This window comes from Nerophis lumbriciformis, linkage group LG21 (genome assembly GCF_033978685.3).
Source record: "Nerophis lumbriciformis linkage group LG21, RoL_Nlum_v2.1, whole genome shotgun sequence".
In the NCBI taxonomy this organism is placed as follows: domain Eukaryota; kingdom Metazoa; phylum Chordata; class Actinopteri; order Syngnathiformes; family Syngnathidae; genus Nerophis; species Nerophis lumbriciformis.
In genome coordinates, this window is record NC_084568.2 from 28,610,319 (window position 1) to 28,634,857 (window position 24,539).

At 41.2% G+C, this 24,539-nt stretch overlaps 1 protein-coding gene across 1 annotated transcript; it reads right to left on the minus strand.

Moving 5' to 3' along the window:
* Positions 1 to 14,486: 14,486 nt before the first annotated feature.
* On the minus strand, positions 14,487 to 18,193 carry npy (neuropeptide Y). The gene is made up of 4 exons (XM_061982516.2): positions 18,118 to 18,193; positions 17,094 to 17,281; positions 14,812 to 14,901; positions 14,487 to 14,749 (listed from the first exon to the last, which is right to left on the minus strand). Exons 2-4 carry the CDS (start codon positions 17,279 to 17,281, stop codon positions 14,728 to 14,730), a joined length of 300 nt encoding a protein of 99 aa, XP_061838500.1. The 5' UTR covers positions 18,118 to 18,193; the 3' UTR covers positions 14,487 to 14,727.
* Between the last annotated feature and the right edge of the window lie 6,346 nt (positions 18,194 to 24,539).

Below are 24,539 nucleotides of genomic sequence, written 5' to 3' on the forward strand. Positions count from 1 at the left end.
GAGGAGTTGTGAATGAATGAAATATGAAATCCGTGCTGCAGTCTGCAGGTGTACCTAATGTTGTGTCCCTGCAGTCGTTCACGGCTCCTCCGGCGCGAGCATTGTTGTTTTTGTACTTTTTGGCTTCTTGTTAAGTGACTTTTTTTTGGGTGGATTCGATCTTGCACGTGGAGGGTTTGGGTGTGGGCTTTGGTTGGTGTGGCGCTCCCGTCGGGGGGGGGGGGGGGGGGGGGGGGTGCATTCTGCGGCGGGGGGTGCATTAACCGACACCAGGAGGCGGGATTACTGCGAGCCTCACACAGTGCGTCTTCGCAGCAGTTTTATGATTGCTCAGCACAAGAAATACTTACACACATACAGTTGTTGACAAAATACACTGTACATTATATACCTCAGCTAACTAAACTATGGAAATGTATAATATAATTCATATAGCAATACGGTCTCACTGCAAAGCAGGCCAGCAGTTAGCCGAGTCATTGCGCAATCCATGGTGAGGCTCAAGTCAGTGACGTGCCTCAACTGGCTGCTGATCACCCCCCGTCTCTTCTCAGTATTTGAACGGCAAATGTGAAAATTCAGCGATTTTCAATAAAAATAATCTAAAACTGGTGAAGTTAAATGGAAAATAACTTTATAGTATAATCACTGGATACATATAACAATTTATTTATTATTTTTCTTTTTACATTTTTTTCTTTCCATGATGGCACGTGAGGCCCCACCTCACCTGCCTCCCCTGACTGCACGTCACTGCTATCAGCATACTTCAGTCATCAACAATTATATCATCAAACGTTCCTATTTGTTTTAATTGTGACCCACCAATAATGTTTCACATTTTTGTGTTGATTTTTTTATTTTATTTTGTGGTTTGAATTCGTTTTTGGAGCTGTCATTCCACATTTATCAGTATTCACATTGGTCAGTAGGGGGCAGTAAGGTGTTTCTTCCCAATTGAATGTTATTACCTGCAGACCGGAAGCTTCTTGTCATTCTGATGAGAGCGACCAGCCTGTAAACATCTGAAACTTTCTGTGTGCTTTTTTCCTCCTGTTTAACAGGTTAGTTTTGGTGAATCAACTCACTGAATAATATCCATGTGATCTTTATAAGTTTAAGTACACATTCTGATGGTGGAGCCTAACTCTAAAGTGTTTGCGAGTTGTAGTTTGTATTTGTGAATGAATCCAGTGCACAGCTGCAGTAATCAATACAAAATGGCGACGTGAGTGTGCAATGTTTATATAGGAACTTCTGATCCTAATTCAGACTCCCAAATTAGAGCTCCCGTTTTCTTATTGATTTTATAACGTATTTTTGTATAATGTGTGTGTTCTGAAATAGGTTTTACATGCTATGTTATTGTGTTTAGACATGGTTATATAAGTTAAGCTCTCAGGAATGGTCAATGAACATCTCAAGTACAGTAACTTAAAGCTGCTATTATAAGGAGAAGAATATGAAGAAAAGTAAAGTGTTTGAATGAATGTTGATAAAAAAAAAAGGTAAATATATAATATATATTTCTATATAATATATAAAAAGGTGAATATTCCTGAGAAAGACAAGACAGTGAAATAATGTATAATTGAGTACTATATTGTATGTTTTGGAGTGTTGATGTGGATATGGGAAAATATATGTGAAAGGCTGTATATACAGTATTGTTATGATAATTATAACTCCAGTGATACAGTAACGGTTTAATGATAGTTTATTGAGTGTTTTGATGAAAATAGAGGTGAAGATAAAGTAAAACACATTGACATGATAATACAAAGTGACAAAAGATATGGGAAATTAAGTGAATTGTGGATGAAGTGAAGTGAATTATATTTATATAGCGCTTTTCTCTAGTGACTCAAAGCGCTTTACATAGTGAAACCCATATCTAAGTTACATTTAAACCAGTGTGGGTGGCACTGAGAGCAGGTGGGTAAAGTGTCTTGCCCAAGGACACAACGGCAGTGACTAACATGGCAGAAGCTGGGATCGAACTTGGAACCCTCAAGTTGCTGGCACGGCCACTTTACCAACCGAGCTATACCGCCCCACAATTTGTCATTTCTGTTATTAAATTCTGATGAGAGCGACCAGTCTGTAAACATCTGAAACTTTCTGTGTGCTTTTTCCTCCTGTTTAAGAGGACATTATTATCTGACTGCTTGTCCTGGCTACCTGGGACCTGCAACATAATCATACTTGAAATGTAAAGCAGAGGTCCCCAACCACTGGTCCGGGGACCGGTACCGGTCCGTGACGCACAGACTCATTAAGTAATTTATAAATGACTGCATTTTCTCCGACTTAACTTTCGCCTGTCCCACTAGACACACCAATAAACGTGTTTTTAAATGTCAATCAATCAATCAAAGTTTATTTATATAGCCCTTAATCACAAGTGTCTCAAAGGGCTGCGCAAGCCACAACGACATCCTCGGCTCAGATCCCACATCTAGGCGAGAAAAAACTAAACCCAATTGGATACAATGAGAAACCAGGAGGGGATCACCTTGAATGGAGACAAGTCAGCAGCGCAGAGATGTCCCCAACTGATGGACAGATGAGTGGTCCACCCTGGGTCCTGACTTTGAACAGCTAGCGCCTCATCTGTGGTCACCTGATAACCTCTCCAAGCAGGAGAGGAGGGCAGAGCAGAAAATAGACGGCAGATCAACTGGTCTAAAAGGCGGGTCTGTTTAAAGACTAGAGTATACAAACTAGTTTTAAGATGGGACTTGAATGCTTCTACTGAGGTAGCCTCTCTAACTGTTACCAGTAGGGCATTCCAAAGTCCTGGAGCCAGAATAGAAAACGCTCTATAGCCCGCAGACTTTTTTTGGGCTCTGCGAATCACTAATAAGCCGGAGTTTCTTAGAACGCAGATTTCTTGCTGGGACTTATGGTACAATACAATCAGCAAGATAGGATGGAGCTAGACTGTTTAGTATATTATACGTAAGTAGTAAAACCTTAAAGTTGCATCTTAAGTGCACAGGAAGCCAGTGCAGGTGAGCCAGTATAGGTATAACATGATCAAATAAAACTCCTCATAGGAAGTTGCCATTTGTTATATTTGTTATAACTGTGTGACATGATACAATGCACATCAATGGACATATAAAATATAAATGTGACAGATTGTAGCCAAAGGCTGATTTCCATCTGGATCTCATTGCAAAGAAACAAGCCTGGGGCTCCCACCAATTCGGCGTTAAAGTGAGTTGTATTTTTCATGCACTTATTTTTGCTGTATTTATCTGGCACAAGTGGAAAGCCGGTCACTAAAAATAATGGCTACATTAAACCGGTCCGTAGTGCAAAAAAGGTTGGGGCCCCCTGATGTAAAGTACAAAATATAACAAAAATAGGTTTTTATCATCTTAGAAATACAGCCAGAGTTCGCCCAATTCTCTCTCAGGGCAAAAGAGAGACACTAATGCATGCCTTTATTACAAGTCGTATAGATTATTGTAACGCCCTGCTTTCTGGTCTTCCTAAAAAGGTTATTACACCTTTGCAATAACTCCAAAATTCAGCGGCACGTGTCCTGATGTAGACCAGAAGGCGGGCTCAAATTAAACCAGTTTTAAAATCTCTGCATTGGCTCCCCGTGTGTTTCAAGATCAATTTTAAGGTTTTTCTTACGGTTTATAAATGTTTTTATGGTATTGGGCCTTCTTATCTTTCAGATTTGCTTTTACCCTATGAACCTTTCCGGGCCCTGAGATCTCCTAATTATTCCAAAAGTCAGGACACAAAGTCACCGGATGGCATCTTTCCACCATTATGGCCCCAGTCTATGGAGCAGCTTTCCGGAGGACCTCAGGGCTGCGGAGAACGTTCATGTGTTTAAGAGCAGGTAAGACCCACCTTTTTGATTTGGCTTTTGATATTAATTATTTTATTGAACTCATTTGTATTTTACTTTTTATCCTATTAGTTATGCAATATTTTATTTAGTTCTATTTAATTATTATTTATTTACTATATATTCATTTTTTTCTTCTATTAATCATCATATGTCTTACTTGTATTTTATTCTTTATCTCTACTCATGGTTCTTACTATTTTATACGTTTTATTATTTGTATTTTCCAACGTTCCTCAGATGAGCCATCTGCTTCAGGGGTTATCGGCTGTGCTTGTGGGGGCGCTTTTGTGTCAGCGTCCTGGTGGCCACGGTCTGATGACCTCCTGGTGCAGATGGGTCCTGTGATAGGGTTTACTCACCTGGCTCCTCTGTACTCAGCCATGCAATCATTTGTCCATATAGTTGCATATGTGTGTATGTTGTATATGTTTGGGTTTGGTATCTGTATCCGTGTGTACGTATGTGATAATGGGGGATATGGGTACCGGGGTATTATTTTTAACTTTGTAAAGCACTTTGCTTTGCATTTCTTTTATGTATGAAAAGCGCTTTATAAATAACGTTTGATTGATTGATTGACATCTTTTTTTAACTGCACTTTCTGTTTGACCAATTTACTTAATCATAAATATTATGTACTAACATCTGAGATATACTTCTTGAAATAATAATAGCTTCAGCTCTTGTTGTCAGGTTATTTTGCTTACTCTAATTAATATAGCTCTCACGGCTTGGCTCGGTTGTGTCAGCAACTTCAGGGTCTGTGGTTCAATCCCCAGCTTCCACCATCCTAGTCACGTCCGTTGTGTTGTGTCCTTGGGCAAGACACTTCACCCTTGCACCTGATGGATCGTGGTTAGGACCTTGCATGGCAGCTCCTGCCATCAGTAGAATGTGGAAATAGTGTCAAAGCGCTTAGAGATCCTTGAAGGTAGAAAGGCAGTATACAAGTATAACCCATTTACACATTTTAATGATAGTATCCCCCCAAAAATGTACTTATTAGTCAAAAGCATTTCTTATAATTGATTATGACCCAAGTAGGGCATGAAAAATTGAGAACCAATGCACTTTATATGCCAGGGTTGTCCAACATGCGGCCCGGGGGCCATTTGCGGTCAAAAGCTTATCTTTTATCGGCTGGCAACACATTCTAACAAAATAATTAGCCCTCTAATAATTACAACAATACACAAAAACTAATAAAAATATCCTCTCCTAAAAAAAAATGGCACCCAAAAAACCAAATGGCCGACAACCTGTGCATTTTAACGTGTGGTCAAATTTCTTGCAAGATATGGTAAAAAATAATAATAGAGAATAAAACGAATGCATGAAATGGTTAAGAAGGGTTAGTTCAGGTGGTCAACTGATTGACTTTGTTGTCTATAACACAGTTGTTCAGCTAGCTTAGCATATACCAATTGAGCTACTTTAACATCTTTACTGTACAACATGTATCATATTGGCATACTTACCAATAAGGATCCCTTAGTTTGTCTCTCTGCGGCCCCAGAGATGCCAATTGTGTCCTGAGGGTGTATGCCACTGCTCGACAAAAGTCTACTGTGATATGCTCCAGCTCGCCCGGGACCTCGATGAGCACGCATTGGAAAATGCACGAATGGATGGATTTTTCCTGCATGTACTTCAGTAACATTGCTTATTAATACAAACCCGTTTCCCTATGAGTTGGGAAATTGTGTTAGATGTAAATATAAACGGAATACAATGATTTGCAAATCATTTTCAACCCATATTCAGTTGAATATGCTGTAAAGACAACATATTTGATGTTCAAACTGATAAACTTTTTTTTTTTTGCAAATAATCATTATCTTTAGAATTTGATGCCAGCAACACGTGACAAAGAAGTTGGGAAAGGTGGCAATAAATACTGATAAAGTTGAGGAATGCTCATCAAACACTTTTTTGGAACGTCCCACAGGTGTGCAGGCTAATTGGGAACAGGTGGGTGCCATGATTGGGTATAAAAACAGCTTCCCAAAAAATGCTCAGTCTTTCACAAGAAAGGATGGGGCGAGGTACACCCCTTTGTCCACAACTGCGTGAGCAAATAGTCAAACAGTTTAAGAACAACATTTCTCAAAGTGCAATTGCAAGAAATTTAGGGATTTCAACATCTTCGTTCCATAATATCATCAAAAGGTTCAGAGAATCTGGAGAAATCACTCCACGTAAGCGGCATGGCCGGAAACCAACATTGAATGACCGTGACCTTCGATCCCTCAGACGGCACTGTACCAAAACCGACATCAATCTCTAAAGGATATCACCACATGGGCTCAGGAACACTTCAGAAAACCACTGTCAGTAAATACAGTTCGTCGCTACATATGTAAGTGCAAGTTAAAGCTCTACTATGCAAAGCGAAAGCCATTTATCAACAACATCCAGAAACGCCGCCGGCTTCTCTGGGCCCGAGATCATCTAAGATGGACTGATGCAAAGTGGAAAACTGTTCTGTGGTCTGACGAGTCCACATTTCAAATTGTTTTTGGAAATATTCGACATCGTGTCATCCGGACCAAAGGGGAAGCGAACCATCCAGACTGTTATCGACGCAAAGTTCAAAAGCCAGCATCTGTGATGGTATGGGGGTGCATTATTGCCCAAGGCATGGGTAACTTACACATCTGTGAAGGCACCATTAATGCTGAAAGGTACATACAGGTTTTGGAACAACATATGCTGCCATCTAAGCGTCGTCTTTTTCATGGACGCCCCTGCTTATTTCAGCAAGACAATGCCAAGCCACATTCAGCACGTGTTACAACAGCGTGGCTTCGTAAAAAAAGAGTGCGGGTACTTTCCTGGCCCGCCTGCAGTCCAGACGTGTCTCCCATCGAAAATGTGTAGCGCATTATGAAGCGTAAAATACGACAGCGGAGACCCCAGACTGTTGAACGACTGAAGCTCTACATAAAACAAGAATGGGAAAGAATTCCACTTTCAAAGCTTTAACAATTAGTTTCCTCAGTTCCCAATCGTTTATTGAGTGTTGTTAAAAGAAAAGGTGATGTAACACAGTGGTGAACATGCCCTTTTCCAACTACTTTGGCACGTGTTTCAGCCATGAAATTCTAAGTTAATTATTATTTGCAAAAAAAAAAATAAAGTTTATGAGTTTGAACATCAAATATCTTGTCTTTGTAGTGCATTCAATTGAATATGGGTTGAAAAGGATTTGCAAATGATTGTATTCTGTTTATATTTACGTCTAACACAATTTTCCAACTCATATGGAAACAGGGTTTGTATTTATTTACGCATCGTCACTTTTGCTAAACAGTCGTCGTGTTGTGCTTTGAACTTGGCGGCATCACTATCAAATATATTTCATTTTAAATATCATATCACGCGTCCTTGCTGGTTTGCATTTGACTAAGGATTATTATTCGTCAAAAATATTCTTATTTAAGCACATTTTACATATTTTTGGAATACGTTACGCATTTTCAAGCACAAACAATGGCTAAATTGACTTAAAATGTCCTATCCAAGGTATTGCACTGCATTGCCCAACAGATTAAAATCAATATCAAACAAGTCGCAGTATTTTCACAGATTGGGTTTTCAAACTCTGTTTGTGTCTGTATTACATAGAGTATGTTTTATTTCTCTCTTACGTGTATTATATTAAGTAGGTAAGTAACAGTTATTTTTTTCAAAGACAAAAAGCCACAAAGTGCTTCACAACACAATTAAAGTATCAGAAAAAACACTTAATCTAAAAGGCCAATATAAAATATAAAAACACAATATAAACAATTAAAAAACAAAATAAAAGACAACATAACTTATTTTCTTTGATTATGTCTACTGCTATATTGTGTAAAACGGGTGTACAGATGATTATAGGAGTGTTATTTCATGTCTAGTGGGCTCTAACTATTTAAGAAACTTATCAGAAGGTCGTTAACAAGATTTTATGCTCTAACTATGAATTGATTTGATTTACAAATAAGAATTCCTACTTCTATTGGGTGGGGTCTGGAACCAATTGTAAAGTCAGCTGTGTAGGCTAAATATTCGGTGGAATATGTGGATCTGTGCAAACGTTAAAGTTTGGTGCTCGGTTGCATTGCCTTGCACAAAAGTGACTTAAGACTCTGCAAGCATAAATTCTCCAAACAGACTTTCTTCATGTCTTGCAAGACTTGCATCATTCTTTCTTTCATCTCCGACAGCGCTAGTGGGGTCACAGGTCATCCTTTGTGGATGACGGTGTGTAATTGTGCATGGTTTCCATTCAGTAGCATATTGTCAGCAACAAACAATTAAAACAGCCAAACAGTGTTGCAACATGAGCACAGTTTGCCTTCTATGTTTATCTATGCATATACACTATGTTGCCAAAAGTATTTGGCCACCCATCCAAATGATCAGAATCCGGTGTCCTAATCACTTGGCCCGTCCACAGGTGTATAAAATCAAGCACTTAGGTATGTAGACTGTTTCTACAAACATTTATGAAAGAATGGGCCGCTCTCAGGAGCTCAGTGATTTCTGTGCAACAAATCCAGTCGTGAAATGTCCTCGCTCCTAAATATTCCAAAGTCAACTGTCGGCTTTATTATAAGAAAATGGAAGAGTTTGAGAACAACAGCAACTCAGCCAAAAAGTGGTAGGCCACGTAAACTGACAGAGAGGGGTCAGCGGATGCTGAAGCGCATAGTGCAAAGAGGTCGCCGACTTTCTGCACAGTCGGTTGCAACAGAGCTCCAAACCTAATGTGACCTTCCAATTAGCCCACGTACAGTACGCAGAGAGCTTCATGGAATGGGTTTCCATGGCTGGGCAGCTACATCTAAGCCATACATCACCAAGTCCAATGCAAAGCGTCGGATGCAGTGGTGTAAAGCACGTCGCTACTGGACTCTAGAGCGGTGGGGGCGCGTTCTCTGGAGGAATGAATCCAGCTTTACCATCTGGCAATCTGATGGACGAGTCTGGGTTTGGAGGTTCCCAGGAGAACGGTACATTTTGGACTGCATTGTGCTGAGTGTGAAATTTGGAGGAGGAGGAATTATGGTGTGGGATTGTTTTTCAGGAGTTGAGCTTGGCTCCTTAGTTCCAGTGAAAGGAACTTTGAATGCTCCAGGATACCAAGACATTTTGGACAATTGATTGCTCCCAACCTTGTGGGAACAGTTTGGAGCGAGCCCCTTCTTCTTCCAACATGACTGTGCACCAGTGCACAAAGCAAGGTCCATAAAGACATGGATGACAGAGTCTGGTGTGGATGAACTTGACTGGCCTGCACAAAGTCCTGACCTGAACCCGATAGAACACCTTTGGGATGAATTAGAACAGAGACTGAGAGCCAGTCCTTCTCAACCAACATCAGTGTGTGACCTCACCAATACGCTTTTTTGGAAGAATGGTTGAAAATTCCTATAAACACACTCCGCAACCTTGTGGACAGCCTTCCCAGAAGAGTTGAAGCTGTAATAACTGCAAAAGGTGGACCCACATCATATTGAACCCTGTGGGTTAGGAACGGAATGGCACTTCAAGTTCATATGTGAGTCAAAGCAGGTGGCCAAATACTTTTGGCAATATAGTGTATATTCGTGCTTAAAGATGATGTCATGCAAGCTCATGCACATCGTTGCATAGTTGTGCAAATGACCGCTAGTGGCTAAATGACCACAAGAGGGCGCCATTTACCAAATTATCATTTTAAAGGGAGCCGGCATTACAGTTTTGGACTAGGAAGGTGATAAAGAATGACTGTACATCTTGTTCCTTAACCTAAATGTCAATTATTAGTCTCAAACATCTGATTGTATCCAATAAAATGCATTATTCCTGACTTTTTAAGATCCATCTATTACCAAACTAATCTGTAAATGCTCTTTACTGACCGATGCCACAATCTAGATTTACAACAAGTGCAGCTGTGCTACAGCACATTGGTAAATCTCACTCCATGGAGTCTTGAGAGTCAACCTGGACAAAGAGCTGAGATGTTAGCTCGAGAGCTAACACTCTCGACTGTAAGTGTGTGGACAGCAGGTGATCCCTGCAGTGAATGGGGGCTGACCCAAGCCTATGACCTACAAACCCTGTTTCCATGTGAGTTGGGAAATTGTGTTGGATGTAAATATAAACGGAATACAATGATTTGCAAATCCTTTTCAACCCATATTCAATTGAATGCACTACAAAGACAAGATATTTGATGTTCAAACTCATAAACTTTTTTTTTTTTTGCAAATAATAATTAACTTAGAATTTCATGGCTGCAACACGTGCCAAAGTAGTTGGGAAAGGGCATGTTCACCACTGTGTTACATGGCCTTTCCTTTTAACAACACTCAGTAAACGTTTGGGAACTGAGGAGACACATTTTTTAAGCTTCTCAGGTGGAATTCTTTCCCATTCTTGCCTGATGTACAGCTTAAGTTGTTCAACAGTCCGGGGGTCTCCGTTGTGGTATTTTAGGCTTCATAATGCGCCACACATTTTCAGTGGGAGACAGGTCTGGACTACAGGCAATATATGAAGCCACGTTGATGTAACACGTGGCTTGGCATTGTCTTGCTGAAATAAGCAGTGGCGTCCATGGTAACGTTGCTTGGATGGCAACATATGTTGCTCCAAAACCTGTATGTACCTTTCAGCATTAATGGCGCCTTCACAGATGGGTAAGTTACCCATGTCCTGGGCAGTAATACACCCCCATACCATCACAGATGCTGGCTTTTCAACTTTGCGCCGATAACAATCCGGATGGTTCTTTTCCTCTTTGGTCCGGAGGACACGACGTCCACAGTTTCCAAAAACAATTTGAAATGTGGACTCGTCAGACCACAGAACACTTTTCCACTTTGTATCAGTCCAGCCGACGGCGTTTCTGGGTGTTGTTGATAAACGGTTTACGCCTTGCATAGGAGAGTTTTAACTTGCACTTACAGATTTAGCGACCAACTGTAGTTACTGACAGTGGGTTTCTGAAGTGTTCCTGAGCCCATGTGGTGATATCCTTTACACACTGATGTCGCTTGTTGATGCAGTACAGCCTGAGGGATCGAAGGTCACGGGCTTAGCTGCTTACGTGCAGTGATTTCTCCAGATTCTCTGAACCCTTTGATATTACGGACCGTAGATGGTGAAATCCCTAAATTCCTTGCAATAGCTGGTTGAGAAAGTAGTGACCCTCGCCCCATCCTTGTTTGTGAATGACTGAGCATTTCATGGAATCTACTTTTATACCCAATCATGGCACCCACCTGTTCGCAATTTGCCTGTTCACCTGTGGGATGTTCCAAATAAGTGTTTGATGAGCATTCCTCAACCTTATCAGTATTTATTGCCACCTTTCCCAACTTCTTTGTCACATGTTGCTGGCATCAAATTCTAAAGTTAATGATTATTTGCAACAAAAAAAAAGTTTATCAGTTTGAATATCAAATATGTTGTCTTTGTAGCATATTCAACTGAATATGGGTTGAAAACGATTTGCAAATCATTGTATTCCGTTTATATTTACATCTAAGACAATTTCCCAACTCATATGGAAACGGGGTTTGTATACTAAATATGATTGTTCACTCTCAAGATTAGCGGTCGGGAATTTTGCAAGGGAGTTTTTATTATTGCTTTATGTTTTTAATTGTAACGTCGTTAGAATAGGATTCAAACAAAGTCTACACACTTTCGCCTAGGAACGCCCCATTGACTACAGTATCATTTTTGAACGGACTGTAATCCTGCTGTGTTTCTGTGCTTTTTCATGAAGAATGAATCTCATGATTGACAATCAAAAACAAGAAAATGTTGTTGCGGTGTGATTCCGCCCCTGAACCATAAATTACTGCCAGGAAATCATGAGCATATTTCTCAGAGTTTTGAAAAGGCTACATGAGTTTGACTGCCATTAAACCACTGAACTGCAATGAAATGATCTGGAGCAGTTACAGTATACAGTACAGGCCAAAAGTCTGGACACACCTTCTCATTTCAATGAGTTTTCTTTATTTTCATGATTATTTACATTGTAGATTGTCACTAAAGGCATGAAAACTATGACACATGTGAAGTGAAAACCCTTTCAAGTGACTACCTCTTGAAGCTCATCGAGAGAATGCCAAGAGTGTGCAAAACAGTAATCAGAGCAAAGGGTGGCTATTTTGAAGAAACTAGAATATAAAACATGTTTTCAGTTATTTCACCTTTTTTTGTTAAGTACATAACTCCACATGTGTTCATTCATAGTCTTGATGCCTTCAGTGACAATCTACAATGTAAATAGTCGTGAAAATAAAGAAAACCGATTGAACGTGTGTCCAAACTTTTGGCCTGTGCTGTATATAAAATGGAAGATAGGGCTGGGCGTTAAACAAAATATTTTTTGAACTGGCTTTTATCTGACTGATTGTTCTTAAGGTAATGTTTCTTATTTGATCTTTTTTATGTATTTTACTCCTGATTTAAATGATACGTTTTTAGTTTGTCCTTTGCCTGTACTTTTCTGTTTTTATATGTTGATTTGTTTGTGGCGTGGAGCCCTTTGTTTTTCAACTGTGGTTGTCCCTAAAGGGCTTTATAACTAAAATTGGTATGGTATGGTAGGATATCAATATATATCGCGATAGACACATAATCGAATAAAAAAAATGTGCTTGATAAAATGTTTGATGTATTTTTTTTGTTGGAAGTAAGCGGAATATGGTAATGGTTGCCTGAAGTGATCATTGATCAGTGGGAGTGGCAGGCTAACAGCCAATCAGGTGACAGTATCAAGTATCAAATTTGCTTGTCTGGCGCTTGATTCTTTGCACGCAGTGAGAAGAGAAAGTCAAAATTAAGAAATTGTGGCGAAAATAGGAAAAGTCACCTGGACAGTTTTTGGATGTTTTCAAAGAGACCGTAGTCAGACCAATGTGGTCTGTACACGATGCAAGGCAAGACCAATAATACCACACCACCTTAGTCGCACTCACCCTTTAGAGCACAGCTGTGACTTCCTGCCACTACACCTGCAGAAAATAGTTCTTCTCAGGTTTCTCTATGTTTACTATTTCCCATTATTTTCTTACACTTTATGAAGCATTTCCTACATATTCCTTATTTTTGCACCTTCCTTTTAATAGCTTAATGTTAAGTGTTTTTACATATTTTCTCCTGCTCCATATTTTCTCTCTCATTTTAGCTCTGAAAAGTAATCTTAGTGTTTCTACTGTGTCAAAATCAATGTTGCCAATTCAAGCCTTTAATACCCAAACTCAAATAGTCCAGCTTTTTAGAAATATTGCATTTTATCAATATTAAAACAAAGTTATTTTTGACATAAAACATAATAAAAACTTCATATCTGTAGATAGCTGTGAAGTTGTTACAATGTTTATAAGCGTTGAGAAGGAAAAAAAATTTGATTGCTGAATTATGAGACTTTTATGAGCGGGTCCCTATTGCAGTGTTTTTCAACCTTTTTTGAGCCAAGGCACATTTTTTGCGTTGAAAAAATCCGAAGGCACACCACCAGCAGAAATCATTAAAAAATGAAACTCAGTTGACCGTAAAAAGTCGTTGTCGCAATTGTTGGATATGACTTTAAACCATAACCAACCATGCATCAATATAGCTCTTGACTCAAAGTAGGTGTACTGTCACCACCCGTCACATCACGCCCTGACTTATTTGGACTTTTTTGCTGTTTTCCTGTGTGTAGTGTTTTAGTTCTTGACTTGCGCTCCTATTTTGGTGGCTTTTTCTCTTTTTTTTTTATATTTTCCTGTAGCAGTTTCATGTCTTCCTTTGAGCGATATTTCACCCATCTACTTTGTTTTTATCCTTCTTTGTGGGGACATTGTCGATTGTCATGTCATGTTCGGATGTACATTGTGGACGCCGTCTTTGCTCCGCAGTAAGTCTTTGCTGTCGTCCAGCATTCTGTTTTTGTTTACTTTGTAGCCAGTTCAGTTTTAGTTTCGTTCTGCATAGCCTTCCCTAAGCTTCAATGCCTTTTCTTAGGGGCACTTACCTTTTTTTTGTTTTTGTTTAAGCATTAAATACCTTTTTACCTGCACACTGCCTTCCGCTGTTCCCGACATCTACAAAGCAATTAGCTACCTGCTGCCACCTACTGATATGGAAGAGTATTACACAGTTACTCTGTCGAGCTCTAGACAGCACAGACACTCAACAACAACACATCATTTGCAGACTATAATTACTGGTTTGCAAAAAATATTTTTTACCCCAAGTAGGTGAAATTAGATCATCTCCCACGGCACACCAGACTGTATCTCACGGGACACTAGTGTGCCACGGCACAGTGGTTGAAAAACACTGCCATATTGGATACTAAGCGTACGTGTGTATAATCAATCTTAAAGTTGCACAAGGGCTCGTGAAGTTTAACAGAGGACTGAAAGGGGTGCCTTGAGGAACGCCTCAGTTATGTAAATGACCAGTTTGTTGTATGTTTGCTAGCAAGGCTCACCGTGCCAATTTGTTTACATGCCCCAAGTTTTTCTACACAACAAGAGTTTGGAGTTTCGCTGTGGTGTCTTTTGTTGGAGCTTGTGTTGATGACAAGTGTGTGTGACACAAGCAGGACATTTGCATCCGCTACTACTTTGTCAAAGACTTCTTCTTTAATTGCACAAATATACAACACAACCGACACACCCCTCCTGCGCGTGACTTGCAACATTCACATAAGACGACTGTGGACCCAATATTTCTGATGTCACGAGGCGGCACGACTGGAGCAGATGATGAGGGAGGAGGAGGAGGAGGAGGAGGAGGAGGAGGAAAGCGCCATGATGTTGGTGACGTTGAGACACGGTGCGGTCCGATTGGCGACCTTGAACTCATCACCACAATGATGGGTCGTACCTGGAGGTACAGGTCAGGTCAGCTTGAGTCCACTAACGACGGAGAAGATACTAAACGCATACCTCGACTGGGGAAGGGTGTCTGCGCTTTCCTTCAGTAACAGCTCCGAGATCAGCGTGTCCAGGATCTCAGGACTGGACCTCTTGCCGTACCTGAGGACACAAAGATGCAAGGATTATGAGTATCTCACATGCTTACCATCATGCGTCTTTTGACTGACAGAAAAATACACAAAAGGTTGTCTTTAAACCACAACTTAATCCTTGCATATTCTTTTATCGTGTGTCCAGGTGCACGGACGAGTCCAAGGTTGGGATGTCATGCTTCCTTTCCTGCTCCTTGGATGATGAACCTGCAGGAGCAAAGTTCTCTATAGACGTCCTACAGACTGGCGACCGCAGGTCTTTTGACACGCACAGCTGTGTGGTGTTTTGTCTATTATTGATGAGCTGTTTCTAACATTCAAACCACCTGACAACCAGCGTCCTCTGCAGTGGACATTAGTTTTGGCATATAAAAGCTATATTTTTCCAAAGTCTGTAACTGACAAAAAGTCAAATATCTTCCTGAGAGTGCAAAATACTGATGTCCTCTGCAGTAGACGTGGGAAGATATTTTAGCCTGTTGATTTACACAAAAAAAAAAGCCCTGTTATTTTAGCCTGTTGATTTACGACTTGTCCAGGGTGTACCCTGCCTTCCGCCCGATTGTAGCTGAGATAGGCTCCAGCGCCCCCCGTGACCCCAAAGGGAATAAGCGGTAGAAAATGGATGGATGGAGGGATTTACAAAGAAAAAAAATAGCCCTGTTATGCAAAACACAAATGTCCACTGGAGCGGACATCAGTAAAAAAAATGTGTCAAATATTATGTTGAAAAAAAAAAAAAAAAAAGTATAAATGAATACATACATAAAAAAATCAAATCAAATAAAAAAACATACATATATACACCCATATATACATACATACACACATACATGTACATATATCATTACATGTATGTATATATACACATACACATATATACACTCAGACAGACGCATATATACAGTATATACATACATACATACATACACACGCACATGTATATCATTAAAAATTAAATAATGAAGAATAAGATAAAATAAATAGTTGAAATAATTTAAAACATTTAAAAAATAAACACAGCAGAGGGACATTTGACCTGTTTTCTACCTGCAGTTAACTAACCTCCTGAGAGCCAGTGTCCTCTGCAGTGGACATTTGACGTTTTTTTGTCGCAGTTACACATTTCTGAAAAATTAACCCTAAATGTGCTTCTCCGGAGGTTAGGTAGCTGTAGGTAAAATATCCTCCTGAGAATGCAAAATACAAATGTACCACCTGAATACGAATTGACCACCTGAGAACTAGTGTCCTCTGCTGTGGACATTTGTGTTTTGCATCCAAAAGTTTATTTCCCCCAAAATTTTCTAGCTCAGAAAAAACACAAATATCCACTGCAGACGACACTGCATCCCAAAAAAGTTAGTTCGCTATGGAATATCCTCCTGAGAGCCAGTGTCCTCTGCAGTGGACATTTGTGCTGAGTAACACATTAGTGGAAAAAAACACTGTTATGCAAGACACAAATGTCTACTGCAGAGGACGCTGGTTGTCAGGAGGTAAGTTAACTCGGGTAAATATCCTCCCGAGAGCCCTCGTGCACTGCAGTGGACATTTGTGTGGCTTTACACATTTTGAAAAAAAAGCCGTGTTATGTAAAACACAAATGTCCACTGCAGAGGACGCTGTTTCTCAGGAGCTTAGTTAACTGTCGGATAAAAAATGTGTATTCTGCATAAAAGAGCACATTTTTCTGAAATATGTAACTGACAAAAAACACCAATGTCCTCTGTGGAGGACGACGGCACTGAGGAGGATATTAGAAACACGTTTTAAAGTGATATTGTTTTTATGTTGCCTACATGGTATTAATCTGGTGAAATAAGGTCATCAAAATATTGGAAACATATCTCAGCGTGGTGCATTTGTATCGCTGCATTTAAATGTTGCCTGTTTTAGAAATTACTCTTTTTTTTTTAGAAGTTTAGACATTCAAAATATGAAGTGGAACAAAGTATGATAAAATACATTGATATTATGTGTATCAATGTTATGCAATTACAGCATATATAATGAGCACTTTATCCAACTGGTACATATTTGTGAAGTACAATTTTCAAACCACAATAATCTACATGTAGTTAAATGAAAAGCTGAGCATCGATTATTGACTTGCAATATATATTCTAGACTTTGGCTAACACAGTATAATAATAATAATAATAATAAAAAGAGGAGTTTATACAGTATGTTTGCTACCTCTGTCTTGTGATGAGGTTGATGTAGTGTCTCAGGGCTGAGTAGTACTTGGCCAGGTCTTCCGCAGGGGCGTCGTCTCCAGGATTCTCTGGTTTCATGGGGTAGCCTTCTGTCAGGGCGCCCAGGCACAGCAGTGCCCACAGCAGGAAGCCCAGGGTGCCCAGCCAACTCATCACGTTGCAATGCATCTAAAAGGGAGAAAAGATCATCAACTCATGACCTTACAATGCATCTAAAAGGGAGAGAAGATCATCAACTCATGACGTTACAATGCATCTAAATGGGAGAGAAGATAATTAACTCATTACGTTACAATGCATCTAAAAAGGAGAGAAGATAATTATAATGTTACAATGCATCTAAAAAGGAGAGAAGATCATCAACTCATTATGTTAGAATTTATCTAAAAAGGAGAGAAGATCATTAACTCATGATGTTACAATGCATCTAAAAAGGAGAGAAGATCATTAACTCATGACGTTACAATGCATCTAATAAGGAGAGAAGATCATCAACTCATGACGTTACAATGCATCTAAATGGGAGAGAAGATAATTAACTCATGACGTTACAATACATCTAAAAAGGAGAGAGGATAATTATGATGTTACAATGCATCTAAAGGGGAGAAAAGATAATTAACTCATGACGTTACAATGCATCTAAAAAGGAGAGAAGATAATTAACTCATGCCGTTACAATGCATCTAAAAGGAGAGAAGATTATTAACTCACGATGTTACAATGCATCTAAAAAGGAGAGAAGATAATTATGATGTTACGATGCATCTAAAAAGGAGAGAAGATAATTATGATGTTACAATGCATCTAAAAAGGAGAGGTCATCAACTCATGATGTTAATACAAGAACCAGTGTCCTCTGCAGTGGACATTTGTTTTTGGTCTGATTTGTCAGGGATAAATATTTGGGGGGGGGGGGGGGGGGGAATAGGAATGACCCAAATGTCCACTGCAGAGGACACTACTTCTCAGTAGAACCAACTGTCCACATGTGAATAACTTACCTTTCCCAGGGTGTTCTTGGCTTGTCTGTGCGCAACACTGCTGCTGCTGCTGCTGCTGCTGCTGCTGTTGCGTCTCCTCGGATCTGAAGTGTGCCCATGCGCTTGGAGGCCTTTTATGTGCGCTCCAGACGCGCGTCAGAGCTGCGCTCGGTGCGCCGTTCCTCCGCGCCAGCGTCACCCGTGATGCTGTCTTTGTCTTTTCTCTTTCAACTGGCAACTCTCGGTAATACAACAGCTAACCCAAAATAGTCACTCGTCAGCTGCCAGTCAGACGCGCTCGGAGACAGCTATCAATGTATGTGTGACAGTATGTACTCAAGATATACGTATACTAAACCCAAGACCAGTGAAGTTGGCACGTTGTGTAATTCGTAAATAAAAACAGAATACAATGATTTGCAAATCCTTTTCAACTTATATTCATATGAATAGACTGCAAAGACAAGATATTTAATGTTCGAACTGAGAAACTTTTTTTTTCTATATACAGTATATATAATCATTAACTTAGATATTAATGACAGCAACACATTGCAAAAAAGTTTGCACAGGGGCATTTTTACCACATGGCCTTTCCTTATAACAACACTCAGTAAACATTTGGGAACTGAGGAGACCAATTTTTGAAGTTTTTCATGTGGAACTCTTTCCCATTCTTGTTCAACAGTCTCCGTTGTGGTATTTTACGCTTCATATTGCGCCACACATTTTCAATGGGAGACAGGTCTGGACTACAGGCAGGCCAGTCTAGTACCCGCACTCTTTTACTATGAAGCCACGCTGTTGTAACACGTGGCTTGGCATTGTCTTGCTGAAATAAGCAGGGTATGATAACGTTGCTTGGCAACATATGTTGCTCCAAAACCTGTATGTACCTTTCAGCATTAATGGCGCCTTCACAGATGTTCAAGTTACCCATGCCTTGGGCACTAATACACCCTCATACCATCACAGATGCTGGCTTTTGAACTTTGCGCCTAAAACAATTCGGATGGTTCTTTTCCTCTTTGTTCCGGAGGACATAACTCAAGTTATGGAAAAAATGCCAACATGGCACTGCCATATTTATTATTGAAGTCACAAAGTGCATAATTTTGTTTAACATGCCTCAAAACAGCAGCTTGGAATTTGGAAAATGCTCTCCCTGAGAGAGCATGAGGAGGTTGAGTTGGGCGGGGTTGGGGTTGGGGTGTGTGTGTGTGGGGGGGGGTAGCGGGGGGTGTATATTGTAGCGTCCCGGAAGAGTTAGTACTGCAAGGGGTTCTGGGTATTTGTTCTGTTGTGTTTATGTTGTGTTACGGTGCGGATGTTCTCCCGAAATGTGTTTGTCATTCTTGTTTGGTGTGGGTTAACAGTGTGGCGCATATTTGTAACAGTGTTAAAGTTGTTTACACAGCCACCCTCAGTGTGACCTGTATGGCTGTTGATCAAGTATGCCTTGCATTCACTTGTGTGTGTGAAAAGCCGTAGATATTATGTGATTGGGCCTTTAAGGTTTATTGGTGCTCTGTACTTCTCCCTACGTTCGTGTACCACTCCGTACAGCGGCGTTTTAAAAAGTCATTTATTTTACTTTTTTAAACCGATACCGATAAGATAATTTCCGATATTATATTTTAAAGCATTTATCGGCCGATATCGGCAGTCCGATATTATCGGACATCTCTACTTTAGAGCAATCCAAAGGTCCAGTGGTTGTCAGGAGGACACCCTTGACAAAGTCCTCAGCAGCACATTGTTGTGCAGGAGAGAAAGGAATTGTGTTGTGCTTCCAGATGGCAATCATGTCGGGTTTCTTCCATGCAAAGTTCCCAAAGAGTGACGCGAATATGCACTTCACACCTAAAGATGCTCCTCAAATGCTCTTTTTGACTCAATCAGTGGCTTCATTTTCTAATACAGTGTAGCTCCTCCCAGCAGATAGAAGGGGAGGCAGGAACAAAAGGTCTAAATGTGAATACGCAGAACTCCAGGGCGCACATTTAACACCACAACCCAAATAGGATGCGCTTCATTTACCTCCCATTCATCGACCTTTTGTGTAAGTCCGCTTCCCAGCCGTGTAATCGGCACGCAAAGTCGCTTTTCACCTCCTTAAGTCGCGCGGAGGATGTCGCCAGCGTCTTTTGTGTCACACAGGATGAGGGATGAGATGCGAGCGCGCAAAATGGCGGGGCCCCCGATGGTGACGAGTACCGGCAGGAATGAGACTTTGCAGACCTCTTCAGGAAGTGGCATCAATGGGCCCGGCACCTTTTTTGATTTCGGGCCTGAGTCAGTGTGGGAACATGTGAAGATGGGGGGGTCACCTGATGCTTGGTCTGAACATTGGAGTGACACCTGAGTGTGAGTTCACTCAACCTTGTTAAACACGATGCATCCTCCGCACCTGTGCAGGTGTTTTTACAAAGTGCATTCATGCCCATGAGGCGTCAACATGTCTTCAAATCTTATCGAAGGAAAACAAGGCCAAGTAACTTTTCTCACTGAGGGTCCCACTTTGAAAGATCAAAGGATGCTGGGGCCATTTTCACATTTCATTCGTTTTGTAATGACAAAAACTAAACGGCCTGCATGTCAACATAAAAAGAAATACACTATATTGCCAAAAGTATTTGGCCACCCATCCAAATGATCAGAATCAGGTGTCCTAATCACTTGGCCTGGCCTCAGGTATATAAAATCAAGCACTTAGGCATAGAGACTGTTTTGTGAAAGAATGGGCCGCTCTCAGTGATTTCCAGTGTGGAACTGTCATAGGATGTCACCTGTGCCACAAATCCAATGGTGAAATGTCCTCGCTCCTAATTATTCCAAAGTCAACTGTTTGCTTTATTATTAGAAAACGGAAGAGTTTGGGAACAGAAGCAACTCGGCCACCAACTGGTAGGCCACGTACACTGACAGAGAGGGGTCAGCAGATGCTGAAGCGCATAGTGCAAAGAGGTCGCCGACTTTCTGCACAGTCAGTTGCTACAGACCTCCAAACTTCATGTGACCTTCCAATTAGCCCACGTACAGTACGCAGAGAGCTACATCTGGGCCATACATCACCAAGTCCAATGCAAAGCGTCGGATGCAGTGGTGTAAAGTGCGTCGCGTTCTCTGGAGTGATGAATCCTGCTTTTCCATCTGGAAATCTGATGGACGAGTCTGGGTTTGAAGATTGCCAAGAGAACGGTACATTTTGGACTGAATTGTGTGCTGAGTGTGAAATTTGGTGGAGAAGGAGTTATGGTGTGGGGATGTTTTTCAGGAGTTGGGCTTGGCCCCTTAGTTCCAGTGAAAGGGACTTTGAATCCTCCAGAATACCAAAACATTTTGGACAATTCCATGCTCCCAACCTTGTGGGAACAATTTGGAGCGGGCCCCTTCTTCTTTCAACATGACTGTGCACCAGTGCACAAAGCAAGGTCTATAAAGATATGGATGACTGAGTCTGTTGTGGATGAACTTGACTAGCCTGCACAGTAGAGATGCGCGGTTTGCGGGCACAACCGCGGAGTCCGCGGATTATCCGCGGATCGGACGGATGAAATAAAAAAAAATTTGATTTTATACGCGGGTCGGGCGGTTGAAATAAAAAAAAATTAGATTTTAAATAGATTCAGGCGGGTGGCAGTTAAACCAATTCGGAAATATATATACATAGTTAAATGTTGTTACCCACATACGAAAAACGAGCAGGCACCTGCTGCATATGCCACAACAGAAAAAAAAAAGAAAAAAGAGATGGACACTTTTACGGAGCGGAGAAGGGACGCCTCGCCGGGGTCCGGGACCGAGGCCCCTTCCCCCGAGAGGGCCCCACCGGGAGCCGTAACTGAGGTGATGCGCGAGAAGGGCCCGACGCACGTCCAGGGTCACCACCGCGCCCACCGCACCGACACCCCGCCTCGTCCGCCTTCGCCGCGGCCGGCGTCACGTGCAGCAGGTAAGCAGCTTACCTGCCCGCCACCCCCGTGGCCGGGGGCTCGTAACAGGGGTCACTCCGCGCGCTCCGCCCGCGCAGCTTACCTGCCCGCCACCCCTGTTGCCGGGGGCGCGTAACAGGGGTCACTCCGCGCGCAGTGCGCTCACGAAAGGGGTGGGGCTCACCCTGGTTGATATAGACAGCAGGACGTCGGAACCCGCTAAGGAGTGTGTAACAACCCACCTGCCGAATCAACTAGCCCTGAAAATGGATGGCGCTGGAGCGTCGGGCCCATACCCGGCCGTCGCCGGCAGCGAGACGCGCTTGGAGGTGCGCTCAGCGCGGCTCCCATATGATTGCGCACAGGTGTGCGTCTGGGTCGTGACAGCGTGGCACGCGAATGTCTGTGGTGCATTGGATCAGTCTCCTTTCTTTAACAGGCAAAAGCTTTATAACCTCACTTATGCCTTGCATCGTCTATATTAGATATATAACAACGGGCGGGTGCGGTTCTGATCAAATGTTACATCGGGTGGATGGCGGATGGTTGACGACTTTCTGATGCGGTTGCGGATTAAATAATTGCCTATCCGCGCATCTCTACTGCACAGAGTCCTGACCTGTACCCGATAGAACACCTTTGGGATGAATTAGAACGGAGACTAAGAACCAGGCCTTCTCGACCAACATCAGTGTGTGACCTCACCAATGCGCTTTTGGAAGAATGGTCGAAGATTCCTATAAACACACTCTGCAACTTTGTGGACAGCCTTCCCAGAAGAGTTGAAGCTGTAATAGCTGCAAAAGGTAGACCGACATAATTCTGAACCCTATGGGTTAGGAATGGGATGGCACGTCATGCTCAGTTCACTTATGGCAATATAATGTAAATCCAAATAGACCAGATTAAGGGAACTGTGCTGTGGGTGGGTCAGGGTGAGGAAATCAAGCGCTCTTGTGTCATGGACTCCAAAGAAACATGACGTTGATGGTTTGGGACTTCTTCTCTGTTCCACAGGAAGACATTTTGCAAACATTCCACAAGGAAGGAAGAAGCATCACGCTTCAACACATCAAACCTGTGACGATGTTTGGCTGTACTAAAGAAGCTGCCCTAAAGCCAGCTACAAAGAAAGGTAAAAATTATATTTCAATTTACATTTAAAGAATAACATGTATAAATAACTTAGTTATTGGTATCGTTCTTAAGAAGTAGGAAGTTATCGGTATTAGTATCGGTATTGGCTTGGGGAAAAAAACATCCACGCATCTCCAGTTTTTACTGTCAACATTTCGACTTCTTCCCGTTATTTACACCAATTCATCTCTTTTATTCCTCTTTGTGTTTTCTGTCAAAGTGTTTTGGAATGTGCTGCAGGCCGTTAAAAGATTTGCTGCGGGCCAGTGCTCTAAATAAACTCATTGTTTTTCATCTCAAAACCTAAAAATACACAAATTAAAGTACTCAAAATGTTTATTTGCATGAGCTTCCTGAGCTGAATGTGACTTATGTGAGTAACAGGACTGAAAGTCACAACAGTGGCTTTTTGAGCCAAATTTATTCAAGGAATTTTATTGTTGCAGGCGCTGAGAACGCAGATTCACATCTGAATCCTCATTCTTATTTATTTTGATTGCAAATTCTTCTTTTTTTCCCTAATCAAAATTTTTAGGCCATTTCTGTCATGACCAGTAATTGTTGTTCCTGTGTGTGCTTTTGTTTCCATTACAGTGCTCTTGTTGTCTTCTTTCCACTTCCTGTTTGACTTTGATTTCCCCCCACTGAGCGTTGCCTCTCACACCTGTCCCTGATTGGCAATCAGGACACACCTGTTCCTGGTTACCAATCAGGATTCTTTATGTGCCAGCCCTGTTCTCTATTTAGTGCTTGTTGCTACCTCGACAGGTGTTAGCTTCTTGTGCACTCCCTCGCTACACTATCTCTTCATTGAATACAAGTGAAACAAACTAACAAAAGAAGAATATGGTGTACAAGTCCGTTCATGTCGGCAATTCAACTTCAAATGTGATATTAACTCTTGAGATATGTCCAGCCTTTATTTATTATCATTTTGATGATCATAGCTTACAGTTTTTGAAAACCCCAAAATGTTCTGAGGTTTTCAAAAACTGTAAACCATAATCCTCAAAAGAAGTCTTGAAATATCTTGAGTTGCATGGTATGTGCCTGTGTCGTATATTAGTTTCACTTTGGAAATATCATTGCTGGAAAACACAAACCTTTGCCTGATATTCAAATTTGTCTCTGCATCCTGGGGTCACCCTTCAAGATTGGCTCGCGCCAGTCTTACAATCTCCATGTTTACACGTTTTTTCCATCACCTCATACAATTGATTGTGTAATGGTTGGACTAAGGGGGAGGTGACGGCGACAGACACTAGATGGCAGTATGTACAATGATTTATTATATATATATATATATAATAATCAAACAATACAAATATAAACTAAGGAAAATGGAGTGTGAACTAGATCCAAAAGTATATG